General features: G+C 48.3%; 7 protein-coding genes across 7 annotated transcripts; 5 read left to right on the top strand and 2 right to left on the bottom strand.

Moving 5' to 3' along the window:
• Positions 1-801: 801 nt before the first annotated feature.
• Positions 802-2,036, top strand: Aud_006787 (zinc-dependent alcohol dehydrogenase family protein; the record flags this gene model as incomplete). Its single annotated transcript, XM_043291684.1, has 4 exons — positions 802-909; positions 1,028-1,417; positions 1,484-1,927; positions 1,992-2,036. 4 exons carry the CDS (start codon positions 802-804, stop codon positions 2,034-2,036), a joined length of 987 nt encoding a protein of 328 aa, XP_043147619.1.
• Positions 2,037-2,403: 367 nt separating this feature from the next.
• Positions 2,404-3,505, bottom strand: Aud_006786 (PhzF family phenazine biosynthesis protein; the record flags this gene model as incomplete). Its single annotated transcript, XM_043291683.1, has 2 exons — positions 2,404-3,296; positions 3,394-3,505. 2 exons carry the CDS (start codon positions 3,503-3,505, stop codon positions 2,404-2,406), a joined length of 1,005 nt encoding a protein of 334 aa, XP_043147618.1.
• Positions 3,506-4,382: 877 nt separating this feature from the next.
• On the top strand, positions 4,383-5,564 carry Aud_006785 (NAD(P)H-dependent flavin oxidoreductase; the record flags this gene model as incomplete). Its single annotated transcript, XM_043291682.1, has 4 exons — positions 4,383-4,425; positions 4,473-4,555; positions 4,636-5,364; positions 5,421-5,564. The coding sequence occupies 4 exons, from the start codon at positions 4,383-4,385 to the stop codon at positions 5,562-5,564; spliced, it is 999 nt and encodes a 332-aa protein (XP_043147617.1).
• Positions 5,565-10,559: 4,995 nt separating this feature from the next.
• Positions 10,560-11,666, top strand: Aud_006784 (pyridoxal phosphate-dependent aminotransferase; the record flags this gene model as incomplete). Its single annotated transcript, XM_043291681.1, has 1 exon — positions 10,560-11,666. The coding sequence occupies one exon, from the start codon at positions 10,560-10,562 to the stop codon at positions 11,664-11,666; it is 1,107 nt and encodes a 368-aa protein (XP_043147616.1).
• A 983-nt stretch (positions 11,667-12,649) lies between these two features.
• Positions 12,650-14,179, bottom strand: Aud_006783 (amidohydrolase; the record flags this gene model as incomplete). Its single annotated transcript, XM_043291680.1, has 1 exon — positions 12,650-14,179. One exon carries the CDS (start codon positions 14,177-14,179, stop codon positions 12,650-12,652), a length of 1,530 nt encoding a protein of 509 aa, XP_043147615.1.
• A 2,211-nt stretch (positions 14,180-16,390) lies between these two features.
• On the top strand, positions 16,391-17,629 carry Aud_006782 (uncharacterized protein; the record flags this gene model as incomplete). Its single annotated transcript, XM_043291679.1, has 1 exon — positions 16,391-17,629. One exon carries the CDS (start codon positions 16,391-16,393, stop codon positions 17,627-17,629), a length of 1,239 nt encoding a protein of 412 aa, XP_043147614.1.
• Positions 17,630-18,328: 699 nt separating this feature from the next.
• Aud_006781 (uncharacterized protein) lies at positions 18,329-20,035 on the top strand (the record flags this gene model as incomplete). Its single annotated transcript, XM_043291678.1, has 1 exon — positions 18,329-20,035. The coding sequence occupies one exon, from the start codon at positions 18,329-18,331 to the stop codon at positions 20,033-20,035; it is 1,707 nt and encodes a 568-aa protein (XP_043147613.1).
• Between the last annotated feature and the right edge of the window lie 567 nt (positions 20,036-20,602).

Raw genomic sequence — 20,602 nt, 5'->3', positions numbered from 1 at the left:
TTAGTCAGATATCTATCATTTCATTAAGGCAAAATTCTTTCCCCAAGGATTCCTGGTTCTCAATGGTCATACTATGACACGAAGTCTCTTTGCAGAAATGTTATAGTGGAATAGGTCATTCAAACCACGACTGGCATTTTCATGATTTTTCAAACTAGATTGCTGCGCCGCCTTTCGGCAACATCAATTCGAGCAAGGTGCAGGTTAGGATAAAGTTTTCGGCGACGGAAGGGATCGCTGGTTTTCTGCAAAGGCCGAACTTGGGTGGCGATACACCGCCCGCATAGGTGTGTATCTACGGTCCTTTTTCAAACGCCGACATCTCCCACTAGGGGCTTTGCCTTTCCCATTGCTGGAGAACAACAAGTCGTATTTCCATGCGACGTATGAGAGACTAAATATAACGGTCTGTCCGACAAGGACATTGCCAACCCCCTACCACGACTGACTCGGTGATTGATTGTCCGGCCGCGCCAATAGTGGAGACGTCAGATCCATACTATCGAATCTCCGCAATTGACATGGCGATAGAACAGCAAAGGCCGAGTCAAAGTTACCTTTCCCAAGCGTTCTGGACGTGCCAATGGAACACACCTAGGCTGAATACCATTGCAATTCGCCATCATGAAGAGCGGTGTGATCATGGGAAATAATAATATAAAGGGAGAGACGATTTCCGCTGACCTCCTTTCCTCATGCTCATTCATCCGTCTTCTATTCAGAATCCTCTTGGACGAACGAACTTTTTACCTCGCGCTTATTGTCCTCTCATTCAGGCAAAGATAGCCCTACACTTTAACAATGGCTTCCAAGATGATGCAATGGTCTGTTGATACTCCCAACCAGGACTTCGGGGGCATGAGCTACGCCGAAGCTCCCGTCCCCTCTGTCGGCGAGAACGAAGTTTTGGTGAAGTTCCAGGCCGCATCTCTCAATTTCCGTGACCTTGCCATTGCAAAGGCATGAAACTGCTCTTTCCCTCCTCTAATCAACACTGGGTTGCAGTTTTCTAACTGACTGCTTATAGGGAACATTCCCATTCGCTCATAAGTATCCGATCGTCCCCGCCTCGGATGGTGCCGGCGTTGTTGTTGAAGTCGGATCCCGCGTCCGGGAATTTAAGAAGGGCGATGCTATCCTAACGATCTTCAACCAAGCCCATCAGTTTGGTGACATTGACCCCTATGCTGCATCGAGCGGTGTTGGTGGAACCATCGATGGCACACTGCGGCAGTATGGTATTTACCCTGAGCTTGGTCTCGTCAAGGCGCCCAAGAACTTGGATGCGGTGGAAGCTTCTACTCTTCCCTGCGCAGCGCTTACCAGCTGGAATGCTCTCTACGGCCTCAAGTCTCTGAAACCTGGTCAGATTGTTTTGGTGCAAGGAACCGGTGGTGTCAGTATCTTTGGGTTACAAGTAAGCCAAACCTCATAGTTAACTGAACCTTAGGGAGCTGAAGACTGACGTCCTATTGCTCTGTAGTTCGCCAAAGCTGCTGGTGCGACTGTGATTGCCACAACTTCCTCTGCAGGGAAGGCAGAGAGACTAAAGCAGATGGGTGCCGACCATGTCATCAACTATAAGACCACTCCCAACTGGGGCGAGGCTGCTCGCCAGCTTACCCCTAATCAGGCTGGTGTCGACTATATCATTGAGGTTGGCGGGCAGGGCACCCTTGAGCAGAGTCTGAAATGCATCAAGATGGATGGCATTATCAGCGTTATTGGCTTTTTGGGATCTAGCGACAAACCCCAGCCCGGACTACTCGAGGCCTTGAGCAATATCTGTACCGTCCGTGGTGTTTATGTCGGTAGCCGTGCTATGTTCCAGCAAATGGTTCAAGCTATTGAGGCTACTGATCTTCATCCCGTGGTCGATTCTCATGTTTTCAGCCTGGAGCAAACCAAGCAGGCTTATGAGCACATGGTAAGTCGCTGCCTAGTTGGCGATTCTCCTCCTCCCCCGACCTGTGCTAACATGGTGGACTCAGGCTGCCCAGAAGCACTTTGGTAAAGTTGTTGTCAAGATTGAGTAGGGACATAGAAGCCATCGCCCTCAAGCCTGCTAAATAACTGTATTCTTTGTTCAGAAACGGTAATGGCATGTAGTGGAGATGAGCATAAACAATCATTACACTAGTATAAAAACTTTACGATGTTATCCAGTATATAAACTACAACCCCGTTGAATGGGATCATATCTCTAACTTCACTCTGGTGATGGCCGGCTGCGTAAAAAGATGGAAATATCATCACAGATAGTTACCTGGTTTCGCTAGTGATTAACGAACGTACATGGAGTATAATGCCTGGCTTTGGAGAGAGTTCGGAGCCATAGAGACCAATGCCAAGTTCAAAGCTGCCTAACCGAGGAGACCAGAACCTACTATGAGCTAACGGCGCTTAGCTAATAAATATCTTCCCTTCAGCCACAAAGGCTGCCCTGCCGGCAAGCTTGATAGTAGAGACCTTGGTTCCCTCTTCGTCTAGAGTGATGTCAACCACAATGTGGCTATCTCTCCCCATCTCTGCTCCTTGATCGATGTAGAACCTATGTTTCCGACTCTGTTGACCCTTGCTCAAAGCCAGATAAGCGCCTAGAGCGCACGAACCGCTTCCACACGCCGGATCTTCCAGGTTGATAGCGATCATACGAACGCGGAGATTCCAGACTCTTGTGTCGCCCTGCTCTCGAGATCCCAGTGCTCTATAGTACATAATACCAGTGAAAGACGGAGCCCAGCCCTCATCGAGATCGAGTTTCGGGCTATCACCGGGCACCAAGTTGGCGAAAAGACCTGGGTGTTCCGTAAGATCCATCAGAACATAAGTCACCCCCTTGACGATGGAAACCGTTGGATGCGTATCTTCGACATCCTGGAAATCCGAAGCGCTCATACTGGGCTGGACATCTTTAATGTTCGTGATAGGGGTCCCGCGGGAATGCACGTGAACATTGTGGGGAACTTCGGCCGAAACCACTTCCTCTGAAGGTTCATAGCTTACCGCAACTGGCCCGGCCTTCGTCAAAATCGTCAAGTTCTGTTGTTCTTGTCCTGGGGCGTGGCTGTTGTTACCCTGGAGCTCCCGAAAGAGGAGATGACCGGCCCCAATAACAGGGTGGCCAGCGAAATCCATTTCGTTGACGGGCGTGAAGATATCCACTCTTGGAGGTTGTCCGGCCTCTGCATTATGCAAGAAAACAGTCTCTGAAAAATTGAACTCTCTCGCTATCCGTTGCTTTCTCTCTTGTGGTATATTGTTATTGCCGACTTTTACAACGGCTAGAGGATTCCCTTTAAATCTAAAGTTCCAAGTTAGTACCCTCTCATATCTGCCCGGATCTGGACGACTTGGAAAATATTGGTCATGGACCGTCATACGCGCACTTACCTTTCTGAAGCGAAAACATCAAGGGTGACTTGTCGTTCGTTGAGTCAATCAAGTGCATCTCTTCCATGGTTTTGGCTGCCAGCTTACCATAGTACGCGTCTCTCTCAGGCATTTTGTGCGTTATCTTCTTCGTGTGGACGTATGCGTATGTCTGATGTGTTTTGCGCAGGTCGAAGATGGTGACTAAAGGTTTTAAAGGGAGCACTGCTTTTAACAATACACGGACGGATGCAGGTTCAATTGACAATGGAATCGGTTATTGTCGGCCGGATGTACAGTCAGGGAAGATCGGCGACTGTTCGGCCTTCGGCCTTTGTGAACAATATCCTGGCGTATCCAATTAGGCCAGGTATGATTATCATAATTCTTCCTAAGAGGTCCCTGCTATCAACATGTCTAATACCGTCGGCTAGTGTCGGGATATCATTCTGTTGGATCGGGCCTCTGGCCCAAGGATATCTCGACGATACGAGACTGGTGTCGCTTCTGATTCTAGTCAACTCACGTCGCATAACCGTGCTCAGGGGACATCTGATACGTGTATCCTTGCCTTATGCTTCTGGTAGCTAGAACTTCCATAGTATTGTGGATTTAATTTAAGAAATCAACTCAATTTGATTAACGAGTAGCACGTTTGCCCACATTTAAGATCGAAACTGAAATTAACCCACGGCGGACGGTTCAATATCGATAAAATATATCTGGGTAGGATTGTTTGCCTAAGCCAAAGTCGGCGATGGACGATCCTGCGATGAATGCTGAGAGAAAAGTAAGAAGATAATGGACAGAATCTTGAGCCTACACTGATATTCAATTGAGACATAGCAGGTGTCCACAACAATTCAATGCGTGTTCCGATATTATCCGGATTCTACGTGTTTATATATCGCCTCTTCGGAGCAGTTACACCAGGGTATTGTTGATTTCTTTATGTTATCTGCGCTAGATCCTTACTTTAGGAACGTGACATTGGACAAAGAGTATCAGATATGACTTTCAGCACAACTCTAACAAGAGCATTGGGCATTACACGTGAGTGTTCTACACGGTTAGATTGGATCAAAATTGAATACCTGCAGTTCCCGTTGTTCAGGGTGGAATGCAATGGGTCGCCTACGCTGAACTTGCTGCGGCCGTCAGCAACGCTGGAGGCCTTGGAATCGTATGTACTCTACAAAACTACGAGCTATCCATAGATATGCATCAAAGTTAAGTACGCTAACGTACCTTTGATGATAAAAGCTATCAGCTCTCTCCCAACCCACCCCGGAAGCCCTTCGGACAGAGATACGACGATACCGATCAATGTCACACAAGCCATTTGGGGTGAACATAACGATGCTACCAGCTCTTAACCCCCCTGATTATCTCGGGTACACAGAGGTGATACTTGAAGAAGGGGTTCGTATTGTTGAGACAGCAGGAACTAACCCGGCACCTATTATCGAACCCCTCAAAAAAGCCAACGTCACCATCCTGCATAAGTGCACATCGATTAGACATGCTAAGTCCGCTCTCAAACTTGGGGTGGATTTCTTGTCTATAGACGGTTTCGAGTGCGCAGGCCATATTGGGGAGAGCGACATCACCAATCTAATTCTGTTGAGCCGTGCAAGACAAGAGCTTGGTATCCCTTTCATTGCATCTGGCGGCTTCGCAGATGGTTTTGGTCTAGCTGCTGCCTTAGCGCTTGGCGCTGAGGGTATCAATATGGGAACACGGTTTATGTGTACAACGGAGGCACCAGTGCATCAAAACGTGAAAGATGCAATCGTCAGAGCCCAAGAGACAGACACGGCACTTGTCCTCAGACGGTGGAGGAATACTTCACGACTATTTGCAAATAAAGTTGCCAAGGAAGCCCTACGGATCGAGAGGGAGAGCAAAACTGGTGATTTCGATGAGGTTGCATCGTTGGTCAGCGGCAGAAGAGGGAGGCAGGTGTTCATGAATGGCGATATCGACTACGGGGTGAGGGACTGTGTGGCCTGATTAAATTCAAGACAGCCGTTAACTTAAATGATTAGGTATGGACCGTTGGTCAAGTCATCGGACTGATTCAAGATGTCCCATCCTGCGCAGAGCTCCTTGCAAGGATTGAGAAGGAAGCAGTGAAAGCCATGGAAAAATCCACATCGTTGTACAAACTGTCGCATGAACCCAAGGTCTGACTATACGAACTCGGCCAAAAAGACAAAGGACCCTTTGTTACAGAACACCTTTCTTTACGGGGAAACCCCTTTCTTCTATAGCTCCAAGCTGTGCACTGTGTGGATTCTAGTCATGACTGTGCTTGAACTACTACACTAGCAGGTCGCGCAGCTTAGGCGGATCCCAGGGCTTGACCTTATGCAGCATTAGAGATGTAATTAGGTATTATCAACCACCCTTTCGCTCATAAGTGGTGGGGCTGTTCCTGCATGGCCACTGATATTTTGCTTTCGGATAGCTGATATTGCAAGACCCTCCCCTCTTCCTCAATAGAATTAGTCAAATTTGACGCGTTTTTGCAGGCATGGTTGATAGTTGAACTGAGTGAGTTTTCAAGCGCGGGCAGGACACGTGAGTTGGAAAGCTCGCTTCCCGGTAACGTTAGTTAAAGATGGAGAACTTGAATCGAAAGAAGAAATCTATCTACTCTGTAGAAAGGAAGGCCGGCCTAGTGGCGAAGGTCGTGCGGTGTTGGCCACACGAGTCACGTGAGCGCTGACCTCTGATTGATCGACTGGGTGGGCGTCCAACAAGTTAGTTAACAATGTCCCTTGCTTGCGCAGCACATCCGGTCCGGTTAACTACCCCTCGAGCGGGGCACCCGCCACATGACCCGCTGCCAACGTTAAATAATGAATAACAAAAAAGTACCTCAGATTGCCCAAAGTAAGGAGGTTTTGCTTTCCAAGTTGGATTGATATCGCGGCCTCGTTTGGTGGGCCGCTTTTCGCATCCACACTTCGCTCTTAATCCATGCCACCCGGAAGCGCAGGATGTTGGACATGTCGCGTTCGACATAAGAAATGTGATCTGAGTACCCCAACATGCATTGAATGCTCCGATAGACACGTCCAGTGTCACGGGTATGGTTCGAAGCCAACGTGGATGGATGGCGGCTTGGAGGAGGAAAGAGAGCGGTCTCGTATCAAGGCTGCTGTACGAAAAAATTTCCGGCGCGTGAAGAAAAAGCAAGCCGAAGCTCGACACAGGTCGAGAGCAGAGTCTCAGAATGCTTCAGAAACGCAAGCAGACGCAGAAGCGAATCTTGTCCCAGCCACCACACGTCCAGTGCAATCTGTGTCTGGGAGCAAATCACCAGCCAAATCGGACGAGAACCAAATCATTCCACATCATGTTGCGGCCTCTGGTAGCCGATCTCGTACTGATCACGACTGGAACGTGCAGGAGGCACACCTACTGATGCATTACTTCGATCAGGTATTTCCATGGCAATTTCCATACCATCATACTCGTCTCTCTCTTGGCAATAGGGGTTGGCTTTTCTTGCTATTTATCCAAAGGGGGCCACTTTGCCAAGCCACTCTCAGTCTATCTTCACTACATCAGAGTGCACATCTTGGCACAGAGCAAGAGCTTTTGCAGAAACAGAGAGCGTTTGATCGGCACTCCAGGGTACTACAAGATATGTGTGCCCTCATGAGCGAGCAAGGTGATAGATTGATCCAGAACCACAACCAGCTAGCGGAGCTTTTGGCCTGTAGTGTGATGCTGATGAGTTTTGAGGTACCTGATCTCCCCGTTTGGAAACACGCGATCGCTGACAATTATGATTCAGGTTGCTCGAGGGGGAGAGCACGATTGGCTACTCCATCTAAATGCCATCATTTCTTTTATGAGCCATTTATCACCCGAAAGGATTTTCAGCCGTGGGACGCATAATATGTCTCTCAAGTCAGACGTAGCCGGCTTTTCCGACCAAGGAACTAGCGATGACAATGGTAGCCTGAGATTCATCATAGTTACCGGTCTATGGTTTGATATACTTTCGTGTATATCGACGGACAGAATACCGCAACTTCCGTACCAAAGGTGGCTGAGTATGAAAGGATTGCACATGGCTGACCTTATGGGTTGTGAAAATTGGGTCCTGGTAGCGATTGGTGATTTGGCACATTTAGCCAAATCACCAATGCAGAAACCAGACAAGGTCGAATGCGCCGCAGAGCTTCGTGCTCGAGGGAAAGAAATTGCCAGAGATCTGGAAAACGGCATCAACAAGCTTGAAATTGCAACGAGAGTGAGTTGGTGTTGATAACAGTCTTTAAAAATATCCTATGATGACCTAATTGATCCTTACTACAGGTCTCTGGAAAACAATCTCAAACAGACTGGGTTTCGCAATTCTTTGCAATAGCTGCACTTGTTCTCTGTCATTCTATCACATCTGGCCCTTCACTTGATTCTCCGGCGATACAAAATACGGTGGGAAAAGCCTTGGTCATGCTTCGATACAAGGAGAAGTCAATCTCTCTTACGGGCTCGGTATGGGCATTGTGTATAGTCGGATGCATGGTGTCTCCGCCAGATCGTCCATATTTCGAAAGCCTAATAGTGGAGTTGGTACATGCTTCGGGTGGCATTGGGAACACCGCCACTGTTCTGAAAATAATGCGAAAGTGCTGGGAGATGCAGCAGTTCGACGAGGCAGACTGCAGAGACGCCATGTCAGAGTTAGAGATCAATGCTCTGTTGATTTAACATTCTTGCCTAGGGGTCTCATTGATTTCAGCTGTGTTTGATCAGTAAGGGCCGCGGTACGCGTCAATCTTGGAAGCAGCACGTACTAGAACAAAGTGAAACCGGATGTCTCTGCGTTACGCGTCGCGAACCATGAATTTATATTGGCTTGGAACCATTAGGCATCATATTAATAAACGACCAGGAATCTCAACAGCGGCTTCTCAAGTACGGGCATCTACATCCATCTCAACTTCCCTCGTGGTTCCTTTTCTCCGTTTTCGTCCCCTGATACTGTATTCAAAAGACAATATGAACATCCAGCACCTAAATACATCTTCCACTTGTGAGCTACATTTCCTCCCCATTTCGTATCTTCTCCCACTTCTGTTCAACTTGACAGGTGTCTCGTCCATCACATACATCTTTCCCTCCAAACCATGCCTCTCTAACGAAAGCCAGTAATGCATTTCAATCCCAGTCTACATCCACAACAACGAAATCCGCCATTTTCCCGTAGTTAAATTGCCAACTTTAGCGTCCGTGAAACCACGCAGAGCTTTTCCAAAGCTACAGTATTGGACTAACAGAGATGTTGAGAGATAGCATATAAAGATCGGTCGCGAATTTATATCGTCCAGCATCGATGATGCTACTCCGGTCGGTGTTAACGAGTAGAACCAGTGGTTGCACATGACAGTTGAAGCATAGGGGTTCACCGAAGCGTCCTGGATAGTCGATCGGATATCCTCTAATGTTGGGGGAGGATGAACCTAAAAAGAAATCTGCGTATAACCGTCCATGAAGCCAGGTAAAACTTCTCTGTTTTAAAGGTCTGGATGCGCAACGCCACATTGCATGATTGAAGGTTCCTTTTTTCGTCGTATGGGCCAATAATGCCATTTTTCCGACCTTGAATTACCATGTTTCCCGCAAAGATTGCCTCTTCACGAAGGCCAGAATGTGTGGTGGTCAAAATATGACTATTACGGAAATGTATTTGATTTCCACGCCTTGCGACACACATTTTGCCATTGCTGAACTGAATATAGCAACTCCAGAACTAGATTGCTGTACATTTCTTGGCACCGAAAGATTTAACTGTAGTAGATTGATGTTTAGGTGTCCCATCCGGGGCATTGAGAATCCTTCCTGCTGTGGAGCGCGCTTCGAGTTTCCCTCCGAGCTTCACTCCCCTGTATGGAACTAATTGACACAAGTACAGGACAAGGGACTTGTGTATATCGAAACATGCCGATGCGCTGAACATACCCCTCAGCAGTCGTCCAACTGCTGTTAAGTAAAACGCGTGCCCAATTTACCCAATAGGCGACATCTCATGTCCCACTTGAAATAGAAATACCGGACAAATGGGAACTTGTGCAAGATTATCCTCCCGCAAGAACTATCCATGCCCTCAGGACAAATGTAAGGAAAGCAACCATCGCTGGCATAATTAACATTCTTACTGGTATGACGGAGGTATTTCACAGCGGATTGATGATTGCTGATTCATGGGTTCATTGCGCCGCATCCAGCGTAGTACGTCTCTCGGCTAGGGGGGAAAACCAGAGCAAGACGGACTTGCCTATACAGAACATGACCAAGCGTATTAACCTCGAGTATCTTCTGATTCAGTATTCAAATATGGACCACTTGGATGAAGAGGTTGGGAACAGTGAGGTTCGGAACAGTGCAGCCCGGCTTGAGTAATATGGTTATCGTTACAATTGGTTGCGTGACTAGAGCTAGTCAACTAGATACCTCGATATTTGGATGGGTAATCTCAATTCGATTTTCGGATGCGGATCTATTCTTCAAATTTCTTATGGACCGACACATCCTTTGGCTCGCATGAGTGTAAGGGCTACCAACGTTCTACGCAATGCCAAATGGCTCAGATACTAAGATTATTATAATACCTCAAAATCTTCGATCACTACGAACTGATAGCGTAGATATTTTATCCAATGTATCATTTACTATAGCAAGATTTAAAAAGCTCACGCGGCACCAGGCGGACAAACAAAGAGGAAATTAATTCGATAAGTGTGGAAAAAATCGTATATATATGATTCTGCTGAAATGCGTACTTGTTTTTATACTTTCTTCCTATTTTGCTATTGTCAAAATCTGCGCTTCCCTGAACCCCCTCTTAGAAAGAGGATAGCTATCTGCTCCAAGTAGTGATAAGTTGGGGAAGCTCGTGACGAATAGGTAAAGTCGAGCCGAGTAGGCCATCCAACATGTTAAGTTTAGCTACCAGTGTATTGATGAAGGTTGGAGATCGGCTCGCTGTCTCAGAAAAATGCAAAGCACCATCAACATGGGCCACACATCTTCCGACAACGGAAGAATCATCTGTTGTGAGATATATAAGTGGTAGAATGTTACCGAGACACGAAAACCTGCCAGCACCCAAATTTTGATCGCTCTCCTCTAAACATATTCCCCAGTTGCGAAGAGCCTCTCCAAAGATGAAGTATACACGAATGCCGATCGAGATTGAGTCACCGGAGGAGTATGGTTATGAAAGGATCAAATACAACCTCTCTGAGAGCTCGATCGCCGACCAGACATTGCAGTCTCTGGATCTGCAAATCCCGAACATCAAACTCATGTATAATGAGCACCAAGGTGACGCCAAGCTTCGTGAGCTGATTGCTTCCGACGCTGGCGTAAGTCGAGATAACGTTCTCATTACCAACGGCGCTGCGGGGGCCCTTTTCATCATCGCCACCTCTCAGCTATCAAGTAACGATCACATTGTTGTCGTTCGGCCAAACTACGCCACAAATCTTGAGACACCGAGAGCAATCGGCTGCCAGATCAGCTTCGTTGATCTTTCTTTTGATTCTGGGTTTCAACCTGATATCGCTTTTCTCGAATCTTGTATCACACCCAAGACTAAGATTGTCTCTATTACAGTTCCCCACAACCCGACGGGTACTGTTATTTCTGAACAGACATTGAATCAGCTTGTGGCTATCACCAAGCGAAAGAACTGTTTGCTACTCGTGGATGAGACATACCGCGATGTCCACTACGGCGTGCAACTTCCCGTCGCTGCATCACTCGGTGATCATGTTCTTAGCGTGTGCTCGTTGTCTAAGTCATACGGTACACCTGGAATCAGACTTGGATGGGTCATCACGCAGGACAAAAAGTTGCAGGAAACGTTCCTTGCGGCTAAGGAACAAATCAGTATCAGCGGGAGCGTGATCAACGAATGGATTGCCAGCGAACTGTTATCGCGCAAAGAGTCACTACTGCGGTCGACGAATGCGGAGATGAAAATCAGGGTTGAAATGGTTAGGTCCTGGATTGAGAAAGAAGAGTTTCTTGAGTGGATTGAGCCAGCTGGCGGCGTTGTGTGTTTCCCTCGGATCAAAAAGGAACCTATTGGCGGCATAGATGCTTTCTACAACAGGCTGCTGACAAAATATCACGCCTACGTTGGCCCTGGGCATTGGTTCGAAATGCCTGACACCTTTTTCCGCCTAGGCTTTGGTTGGCCAACCAGAGAGGAACTTCTCGGGGGTATGGAAGCTATTTCCAAGGCGTTGAGGGATGGTGGTGCTTGATTTTTCTGCGCTTTCAATAGGAAAAGTGTAATTACTTGTTGGACTTTCACCTGGCCAAATTGATTATTTTAGTCTTGTTCGCAAAGGATCGAAGTTAGAGACTCAATATATATCTTTGTCTTGTAATAATATGTATGCTGATTTATGGGTTCTTCAAAAGAAAAACCAAAGAATGGAATCTTTTCAGGAAAAAGAAAAGTGAAAGTGCAAGTGCGCCCTATTTTGCAAAGTTTTACTTCAAGGAAGGCGATTAGCACTCGACCTTGGACCCAGTTCCCACCTTTCAAGACATAAACCTCACGCACTATATGTTAAGGTACATTTTTTGATATTACCAACGTCGAGAATTCAACTCGCTTCTAAATCAAATGCTTTATCTACAATGAAAAGAGGTCTATTGCCTAGTCTTCAGCTTCGGCATTCACCTGTCTGTTTTGATTCCCGGGACGCTCTCAACCGTTTCTTAGCAAAAAGTATACGTCTATTTGACTAGTCCTTTATGCGTGAGGCTTTTCATAGGTGAGGCATTAGCACCTTGAACGTCGCGCATTAACCACCAACACCGGTTCCTTGAAGGAAAAGAAAGTAGGTGCTCTGGGCCCGGATTTCCGCCTGAACCCCAGTCTTGTGGGAAGGTAGAGAAGGTCGCACACAAATGCAATACAACGCGTACCAGGCGGGTAAAATAGTTGAGGGCCTCTCATCGGTCATGGGACGGAATGGAACGTATGGATTGCGCTTCCAGTAATTTGAGAAGAGGAAGACTGGAAATTGATGATGATGTTTTAAGAATAATCCGATCGTCAATACGTGGCACTGGGAGAGAGCCCGATCGTGCTGTGCTGGTTCCATGTAGGCCTAGTGTAGATAGTGAGAAGATCGGCAATGATGCTGCTGAATTTGGGTGGCATTGTAGGTGAGAGTCAATGTGAAATTAGGTATCTTACGTTCTATTGTTTTCTGGAAGTGGTGAATCCTTTTCATCATCCCCAAACCTTCTTCCCACCAAACCAAGTCTCTTTAACAGTAGCACTTAGGAGAGCGTTTGCATCCCAGGCCATATCCACAACGATGAAGTCCGCCAGCTTCCCAGGAACCAATGTGCCCACTCTGTCTTCTGCAAAAACGCTCCGGGCAGCTCCATTGGATGCAGCAATGATGGACTCGCACATACCGAGACGGAAATGTTTGTTCACAGCCTTGGAATATTGTGGATCCCTCGATGAATGGCGCGTAGTTGCAACGTAGAGGTTTTCCATGGGAGCCCATGGAGATGTGGGGCTGTCACTTCCGATGGCCATAAGAGCACCTGCATCTGCAAATTCGCGATAAGCAAATGCGCGTTGGCAGCGCTTCTCTCCTAGCAGCGACGGCCATCGTGTGAGAATGGAAGGGTCTGCATGTACAGGCTGGATTGATGCTGTCAAACGTAAGGCACCGAGGCGTTTGGCATCCTCTGGTGACGCTAGCTCTAGATGCTCAATTCGATGTCTTCTTCCGGGCGTGGTATTTTTCTCAATTGCAGTAACAGCCATCCTGATAGCCTCATCGCCTATAGCATGAAGAGCAATTTGCAAGCGGCTGGCGTCAGCTTCTTGAATAACCGGGACCAGATACTCGAGGCTCCAAATTGGTGGAGGGGACCCTAACGCAACGTATGGCTTTGAGAGGTAGGCTGTGCAGGCATCAATAATCCCGTCACAGATAATCTTTACACCGACGATGCGGAGATCAGGGCTTTTTGTGGAGTTGTAGCGTTTGGACAATTCAATGGCTCGTTGGACTTGCTTAGAGTTTTCGTCGATGCTTGCCGCGGGCTTTATCAGCCAGTATGCCGCAACCCGGATCGGGAGGCTAGGCTCCTCTTCACGAAGAGTGACCAGCGCATCCCATGCCTCCTCATCCATTGCCATCTCTACCAGCCCTGTATAACCAGCAGCAGTGTATTCCTGTATAGCTGCGCGGATGGCTTTCATTCGCTCTTCCTTGGGGCTTGACATAGCCTGATAGGGCCAGATAATGGACATCATGGCACCTTCATCAAGAAGGCCAGAAGGTTTTCCGTCTGCATCGCGGTAGATTTTGCCGCCCGCTGGATCCGGCATGCTAGCAACATTAAGCCTGTTCAAAGCGGCAGTGCTGCACCAACATGAGTGTTGAGAGCTATTGTCGATGAATATGGGCCGCGGATCAATGTCATCTAACATAGCCGCTGTTACCCCGTCTGGTGTCATAGAGTGGAACCAATTTTTGCAAAGGATGGTGGAAACATCATGGTTTGCCACTGCATATGTCCGTATAGTCGATCGTATATCCTCCAAAGACTTGCAGTGTTTCAGGTCGAGTTTGCAGAGGGATTGACCCAGGAGTAGGAGGTGCATGTGCCCGTCAATGAAGCCTGGTAAGACGATTCTCTGCCGCAGATCGTGATGCTCCAGTTCAGAAGGCAGCTTCAGAGATATCATCTCGCAGTATGATCCAATTCCGGTGATTTTACCACCTTGAACCAGCATGCTGTCTGCAAAAACCGGCTCTTCAAGAAGGCCTGCATGTTCATTAGTCAAAATACGGCCATTGAAGAAAAGATAAGGTGCTGTCCTCTTGCGGGACAGAATTCTTTGAGCTCTGTATCAAAGGATAAAGTAGGTTGCGGTGTGTCGAGGGAAGGAGAATGGAAATTATTATAAATGTCTTGGTACTTCACCGAGTTTACAATTCTTCAAAATCTCCCCTTCATGTTGTTCACATCGCATTCTACTAAAACTCCTCAGTGGAGTTCGGCTCGACCTTCCCTCCGAGACATATTCTTTCGGATAGTTCTTAATCCCCAAAATAAATTCTCTATCTTCGACTTGCACCTCCACTTCACCGTCCCGGTACTTGTCATTTCTGGATTCTGATCACCTTTCGTCCCATTGAATACGGAGTTGTGGGACAAGGTCCACTAGCACTCTACACTCATTTCAAGATTCAGGTGAGGTCGTGCTGAGTAGTTAAACACGGTGACTGACTAATTGAGCGACATTTGTTAACTGTCAGTCGCCTTGACTGAATTATTCCTGGTCGCAGCAGTATTTATTTGACATGGTTCCGCCAGGTCGTCTGTGAAGAAATTTGACGCGAATTATGATGTTCTCCTGAGACAATATTAACTCACTGTGGACTGGCGATGATCATAAATTCATCCACCCAGGGTATAGTGTAAAACACCCATTTGCTATTCTGATTGCTACTCTCAATATATCAGAATCGGCAAGTCCATCCTAGGCACGTGGGAAGTGGACAACCCTGGACTCCGATATGGAGTATTTCAATGGTCCCGCATTGCATTGGTATTAAACGTCGTACGTGGCTATAGGATGAGTGGCTAGAATACAAGGGACCAAATGAATTCGGTCAAGCCTTCTCTAACCGTCATATCTACACGCCAATTAGGAGCAGAAAGGGCTGTGAGTCTGTAAAAAAAGCCGACCAAGGAGGTTCTATTGGCAAGGCGCTTTTTCAGTATGCCATAACAAGGGGGTCATATTTCTTGGGGTGGCACACATCCGCTGGTCAACGTGCCAGTATAACTAACTACCTCGGACACCACAGCCTCTAACCCTGTGCTCTGCGGAATGCGAGTGTGGTGAACCTGCGATACATGGTGGCTTAGGCACCGTATCCAGGTAAATTTTGTGTTTCCTGTCTTCTGGATATTATCCAGGGAAGAGCCCTCGTAGCAGAGATGTCGGGTCCGTCATAGAAAGCATAAATCATGATTGTATTAAGGAATAGCGGGGTCCAGAGAGACAAGCGAGACGAAGGGAGGCGAAGCCAACCTTTTGCTCTAGTACGCAAAGAATGGGGGGATTCAATGACTTTAGTGTGTTCGTAGCAGAGCAGTCCGCTTTATATGGTCCCTCTGCGCCCCAGGAAAGGTACAATACAATAGTGATCTGCAACTTCTTTGGGGAGGGCCTGGGGCAAATAATCACACACACACAGAGTACTAAGTACAGTAGCTACTAATCTCCGCCTCTAGTCGCCAAGACTGTAATGCCCCACATATGGGTCAACGGGAATGGGATAAGATGATGATGACGATTTCCTAAAAGACTGGTATTTGGGAGAGGAGGCTCGTGTAGGGATCGCTCCGACCGATAAGGTATTACAGCATGACGCGAGACGGTTGCTCTTTGACTTGGACGATCCGCGGAACCTAACAATTGCAGGCCAAACAGAATGGCTGGCAGCCTTTCCTGAGAATAGTACCTTCGGCATCTCGATTTTACCCCGGTCATATTACAGGAATGAACATGCCCGTAATTTTTCGTTCCAATGATGAAACAAAATGGCACGCTTTTATTCTGGTGTTGTGCAAAACCCTCCCGAAGTAAGTCTCGCCATGTTAGTACTACCCACCGCCCCATGCCCACCTGCGCCCGACAAATGACTGTGGTTCACCGGGCATTGTAAGCAATTCGACCCGGAACCCATTTCGCCGGCGGCCAACTGAACTATACACCGACGAAATGTTACCACATCGGGGATGCCAGAGGAACAACGGGCTCTAATTGGACGTTAAGCGTAAACCCAGCGTCGGCCTGCTCTAAGTAGCCGAGGTTCTCTCCCCTCCCGTAAAGCATATAATCCTCGAATAAGCCATTTTCTGAGGGTCAATAGGTTGACATCGCGTCCCTTTCCCTCCGCACAAGACCTGCGAGAAGCAAACGAGCATAGGAATGGCGGTGTATGATCACGTTTCAAACCCACGGCGACTCAGTCAGGCTGCGGAGGCTGATGCGGCTGTCGGTGTTCAGAATCTTTCAAACTGGAATCATGCAATTGATGAGATCAGCACTTGGCCCGAGTATACTCCTCAACCGCTTCATTCAATGCCAAAAGCTGCAGTGCAGCTACGGCTCGGCAATTTATTTCTGAAAGATGAGAGCGAGCGATTCGGCAGAGAGTTGGGGTCCTTCAAAGCTCTTGGTGCGCCTTACGCCGTCTTCAGAATCTTGACCGACGAGGTACAGGCTAAGACTGGTGTCTGGCCTACATCAGCTGATCTCCGAGCTGGCAAATATCGAGCCATCACACATCGTGTTACTGTATGTGTTGCCACAGACGGCAACCAGGGAAGAGGCCTTGCCTATGGAGCCAAGATATTCGGCTGTCGATGCATCGACTACATTCATAGCCACGTCAGCGCGGGTCGAGCAGAGGCCATGAAAGACTTAGGTGCCATCGTTATTCGTGTCGAGGGCGAATACGAAGCATCTGTGGAAAGGGCAAGGGAGGACGCACGGATGAACGGATGGCACTTCGTCAGCAGCACTTCGTGGAATGATTTTGACAGCCCGATCCCACAGAATGTTATGAATGCATACATGGTGGTTGTGGAGGAGACGATGAGTATGCTGCCCAGAGTCGCAGAAATCACGCACGTCTTCGTCTGCGGTGGCGTGGGTAGTATCGCTGCTATGGTATTTCTTGGATTTATGATGCATCATCAGAAGCTAGGGACTGCTAGAGATGAGCTTCCTCGTTTTGTGGTCATAGAACCACAAGAGGCTGACGGCCTTCTCCAGAGTGCCCGTCAAGGGGTTCCTACCCCGTCCGATGGAAGTCTTCGGACGCTCATGGCGGGCCTGGCTTGCCGTGCTCCTTCCCCAGCAGCTTGGAAAGTTCTCTCGTGGCTTGCCAGTGACTTCGTTTCTGTGCCTGACACGGTTGCGGTGGAGGGAATGAAAATGCTTGCTAGTGCGCCGTACGGTGATGTACCAGTAGTTAGTGGCGAATCCTCTGCTGCTAACATGGGAATCTTATTGCAAGCCGCCTCTGACAACACTTTGCGCGAGTTGCTCGGTCTGAACAATAAAAGCCAGGTGCTCTTTTTTAGCCTGGAAGGGGCAACAGATCCGGAAATATTTGAGAAACTCGTTGGGAAGTCTCCCGACGCTGTATTCGCAGCTAGATAATCCTTATTTATTCAGCACAGCAGAGATACATTCCACTTCAAGGCAGTTAAATACCACGTTACGCTCGACGATCCTGAACAATGTACGGCTGCCTCCGCTCTGTCAAATTCTAGTAATCGAATCTTCTGTAAACGAAGGCTTGTCATCCAACGTTAATTGGTATTCTTTCCCAGCACCAGATACTTAATAGGTCTTAGGGCTTGCGTCCCTTTCACAATGTTCGAGGTTGAATTGAATTCTGAGATTTGCATTGACAAATCGATAGATCAATCAATCAATCAATCAGTCAATCAATCAAGATACTATTAACCTGTTGGAGCCCGTCTATAGCTCTTCACCAATGAAGCAGGAATTTAGTATCCAAACATCTGAATCCTATAAAACCTAAAAGAATGCAGAAAAGACAAAAGCAAGGGCGTATAGCTACATCGAAAGCAATTACACTTCTGAGAAGGTGTTCCAGCCAAGGTCGCTGCATTCGGCATCTCCGAGTTTAAGGCGTGGATGTAACAAATCATGGCGACAAATACGGCGACTGGTTCGGCGACAGGTTCGGCAACCACAGAAGCCGAACCAGCAGATGACGAACCGATGATACGTCATCAGCTTGGCACCGTCCATACCATATAAACGTGGAGTTGTCTACACCAATCATGCGTTCTTCACCATTCTATACCCATAATTCATCTCTAAACTAAGATGGCGCCTTCCGTTGACCACAACTTTCACGACGGCTACTTTGACCTGGGATCGTTCAGTCGTCCCGTTACCACCAAACACAAGGAGACGCAGCGCTGGTTCGATCGTGGTCTAACTTGGGCTTACTCCTTCAACCACAAGGAAGCTGCTAAGTGTTTCGAGACTGCCATTTCATATGATCCTGAGTGCGCAATCGCCTACTGGGGCCTGGCATTTGCCTCTGGGCCGAACTACAACAAGGCCTGGGAGCTCTTTGACAAGCAGGACTTGATTGCATCTGTGCACAAGACGTACGATGCTTCCCGCCGAGCTATGGAGCTTATCAATAATGCTTCGCCGTTTGAGCGCGCTCTGATCGAAGCGACACAGCCTCGATATGAACGCGAACACGATGTCGATTGGGACCGATACAGGGCCCGGAACACTGCCTACGCCGACGCCATGAAAGTCTTCTACGAGAAGTACCCTGATGACTTGGATGCGTGCACGCTCTACGCGGATGCGATGATGAACTTGACTCCATGGAAGCTCTGGGATCTGCACACTGGCGAGCCAGGCAAGGGAACAAGGACGTTCGAGATCCAAGCTGTCCTTGAGCACGGATTAAACCTCAAGGGCGCCCGCAACCACCCTGGTATTCTCCACATGTACATCCATTGCATTGAGATGAGCCCTTTCCCCGAAAAAGGGCTAAATGCAGCGGATCACCTGCGGAACTTGGTGCCAGACGGCGGACACATGCACCACATGCCCTCGCACTTGGATGTGTTGGTTGGCGACTATCGCCGCGCAATGGCAGCCAACTATAATGCCACGATCGCAGACGAGAAATTCGTCGCCAAGAATGGTGCTATGAATTTCTACACCTTTTACCGCATGCACAACTACCATTCTTTAATATACAGCGCTATGCATGCCGGAAAGAAAGTCACTGCCTTCGAAACCCTTGACCGCATGGAGGGCACTCTTCCGATCGAGTATCTCCGGGTCGAATCACCCCCAATGGCCGACTGGCTTGAGGCCTTCTTCGCGGTTCGTGCCCACGTTATGATCCGCTTTGGTATGTGGGGCGATATCCTCTCCATGCCATTGCCGGAGGACCAGGAGCTCTTCTGCGTGACCACGGCTACCCTGCACTATGCGAAGGGAGTTGCTGCAGCTGCCACGGGCAACATCCCCGTGGCCGAGGAGCACCGCCGTTTGTTCCAGACTGCGTACAAGCGCGTCCCACTGTCGCGCAAGGACTATCCCAACCGTTGTGTTGATATCCTCGGCGTCGCAGAAGCGATGCTGGACGGCGAGCTCAACTACCGGAAAGGGAACTATGAGTTGGCGTTCGAGCAGCTGCGCGAGGCCATTCATCGCGATGACAACCTAGTCTACTCTGAACCCTGGGGCTGGATGCAGCCTGTTCGCCACGCGTACGCTGCTCTCCTTTTGGAACAGGATAGGGTTGAGGAGGCGGCAGAGATTTACTGTGATGACCTGGGACTGAACGGCACTTTGGCGCGGGCGCATCAGCACCCGAACAACGTCTGGGCGCTTAAGGGATACCATGAATGTTTGCAGCGGTTAGGCCGCGATAAGGAGGCCAAGCTACTTGAGCTGTCGCTGAAGACTGCTCTTGCGGTTGCAGATATCAAGGTCGAATATTCTTGCTTCTGTCGGGCTACCACTCCTAATAAAGCAGAGACGTGTTGCAGGTGAGTGGTGGATGATTGCTCCTGACATTGTCACTTATAAACAAACCCTTCATAAATCTGCTTTAAAGCTACCTTGAACCGCAAAAACGGTATTTGTAAGCGCCTAGTCTGTTGCATCATTAATCAGTAGCCGTCTTCAGCCAACAGTAAAACCTCGTTATAACGAGCGCAAACCCTTCGTCTTAATTAGTTCAGCCTCAGAGAGAAATACCGAGAAGTCATCGGAGGATATTTTGCCACTTCCCCGTGCCAAAGGGCCTTGGTAGGTGGCCATGATTTATTACCGGTGTTTGGTCGTCCAGCTCGGCTTTTGGCCCGAGCTGCAGCCCTAAGCAAGAGATTTCTAGTTCCACTGTCAGATACTGCCCCTAGTCATGCAATTCTGTATCCTACTCTATCCGGAAATGCTGCTGTTGGGGAATATACAGAAGCTGTATAAGTTTAATTACATACGACCTGAACTCAACTTGGAAAAAAAAAAGGCTCGTGTCCGGGAGATAATCGGGCTGTCAATGTTCAACAAAATGCGGCAGGTCTGGAACGCGTCTGCTTCTCCACCGACCTCGGAGAC

The sequence above is a fragment of the Aspergillus udagawae genome, assembly GCF_001078395.1.
Source record: "Aspergillus udagawae IFM 46973 DNA, scaffold_4, whole genome shotgun sequence".
Lineage (NCBI taxonomy): Eukaryota > Fungi > Ascomycota > Eurotiomycetes > Eurotiales > Aspergillaceae > Aspergillus > Aspergillus udagawae.
The sequence above is the reverse complement of the archived record's forward strand: the minus strand, read 5'-3'. Positions and strand labels throughout refer to the sequence as shown.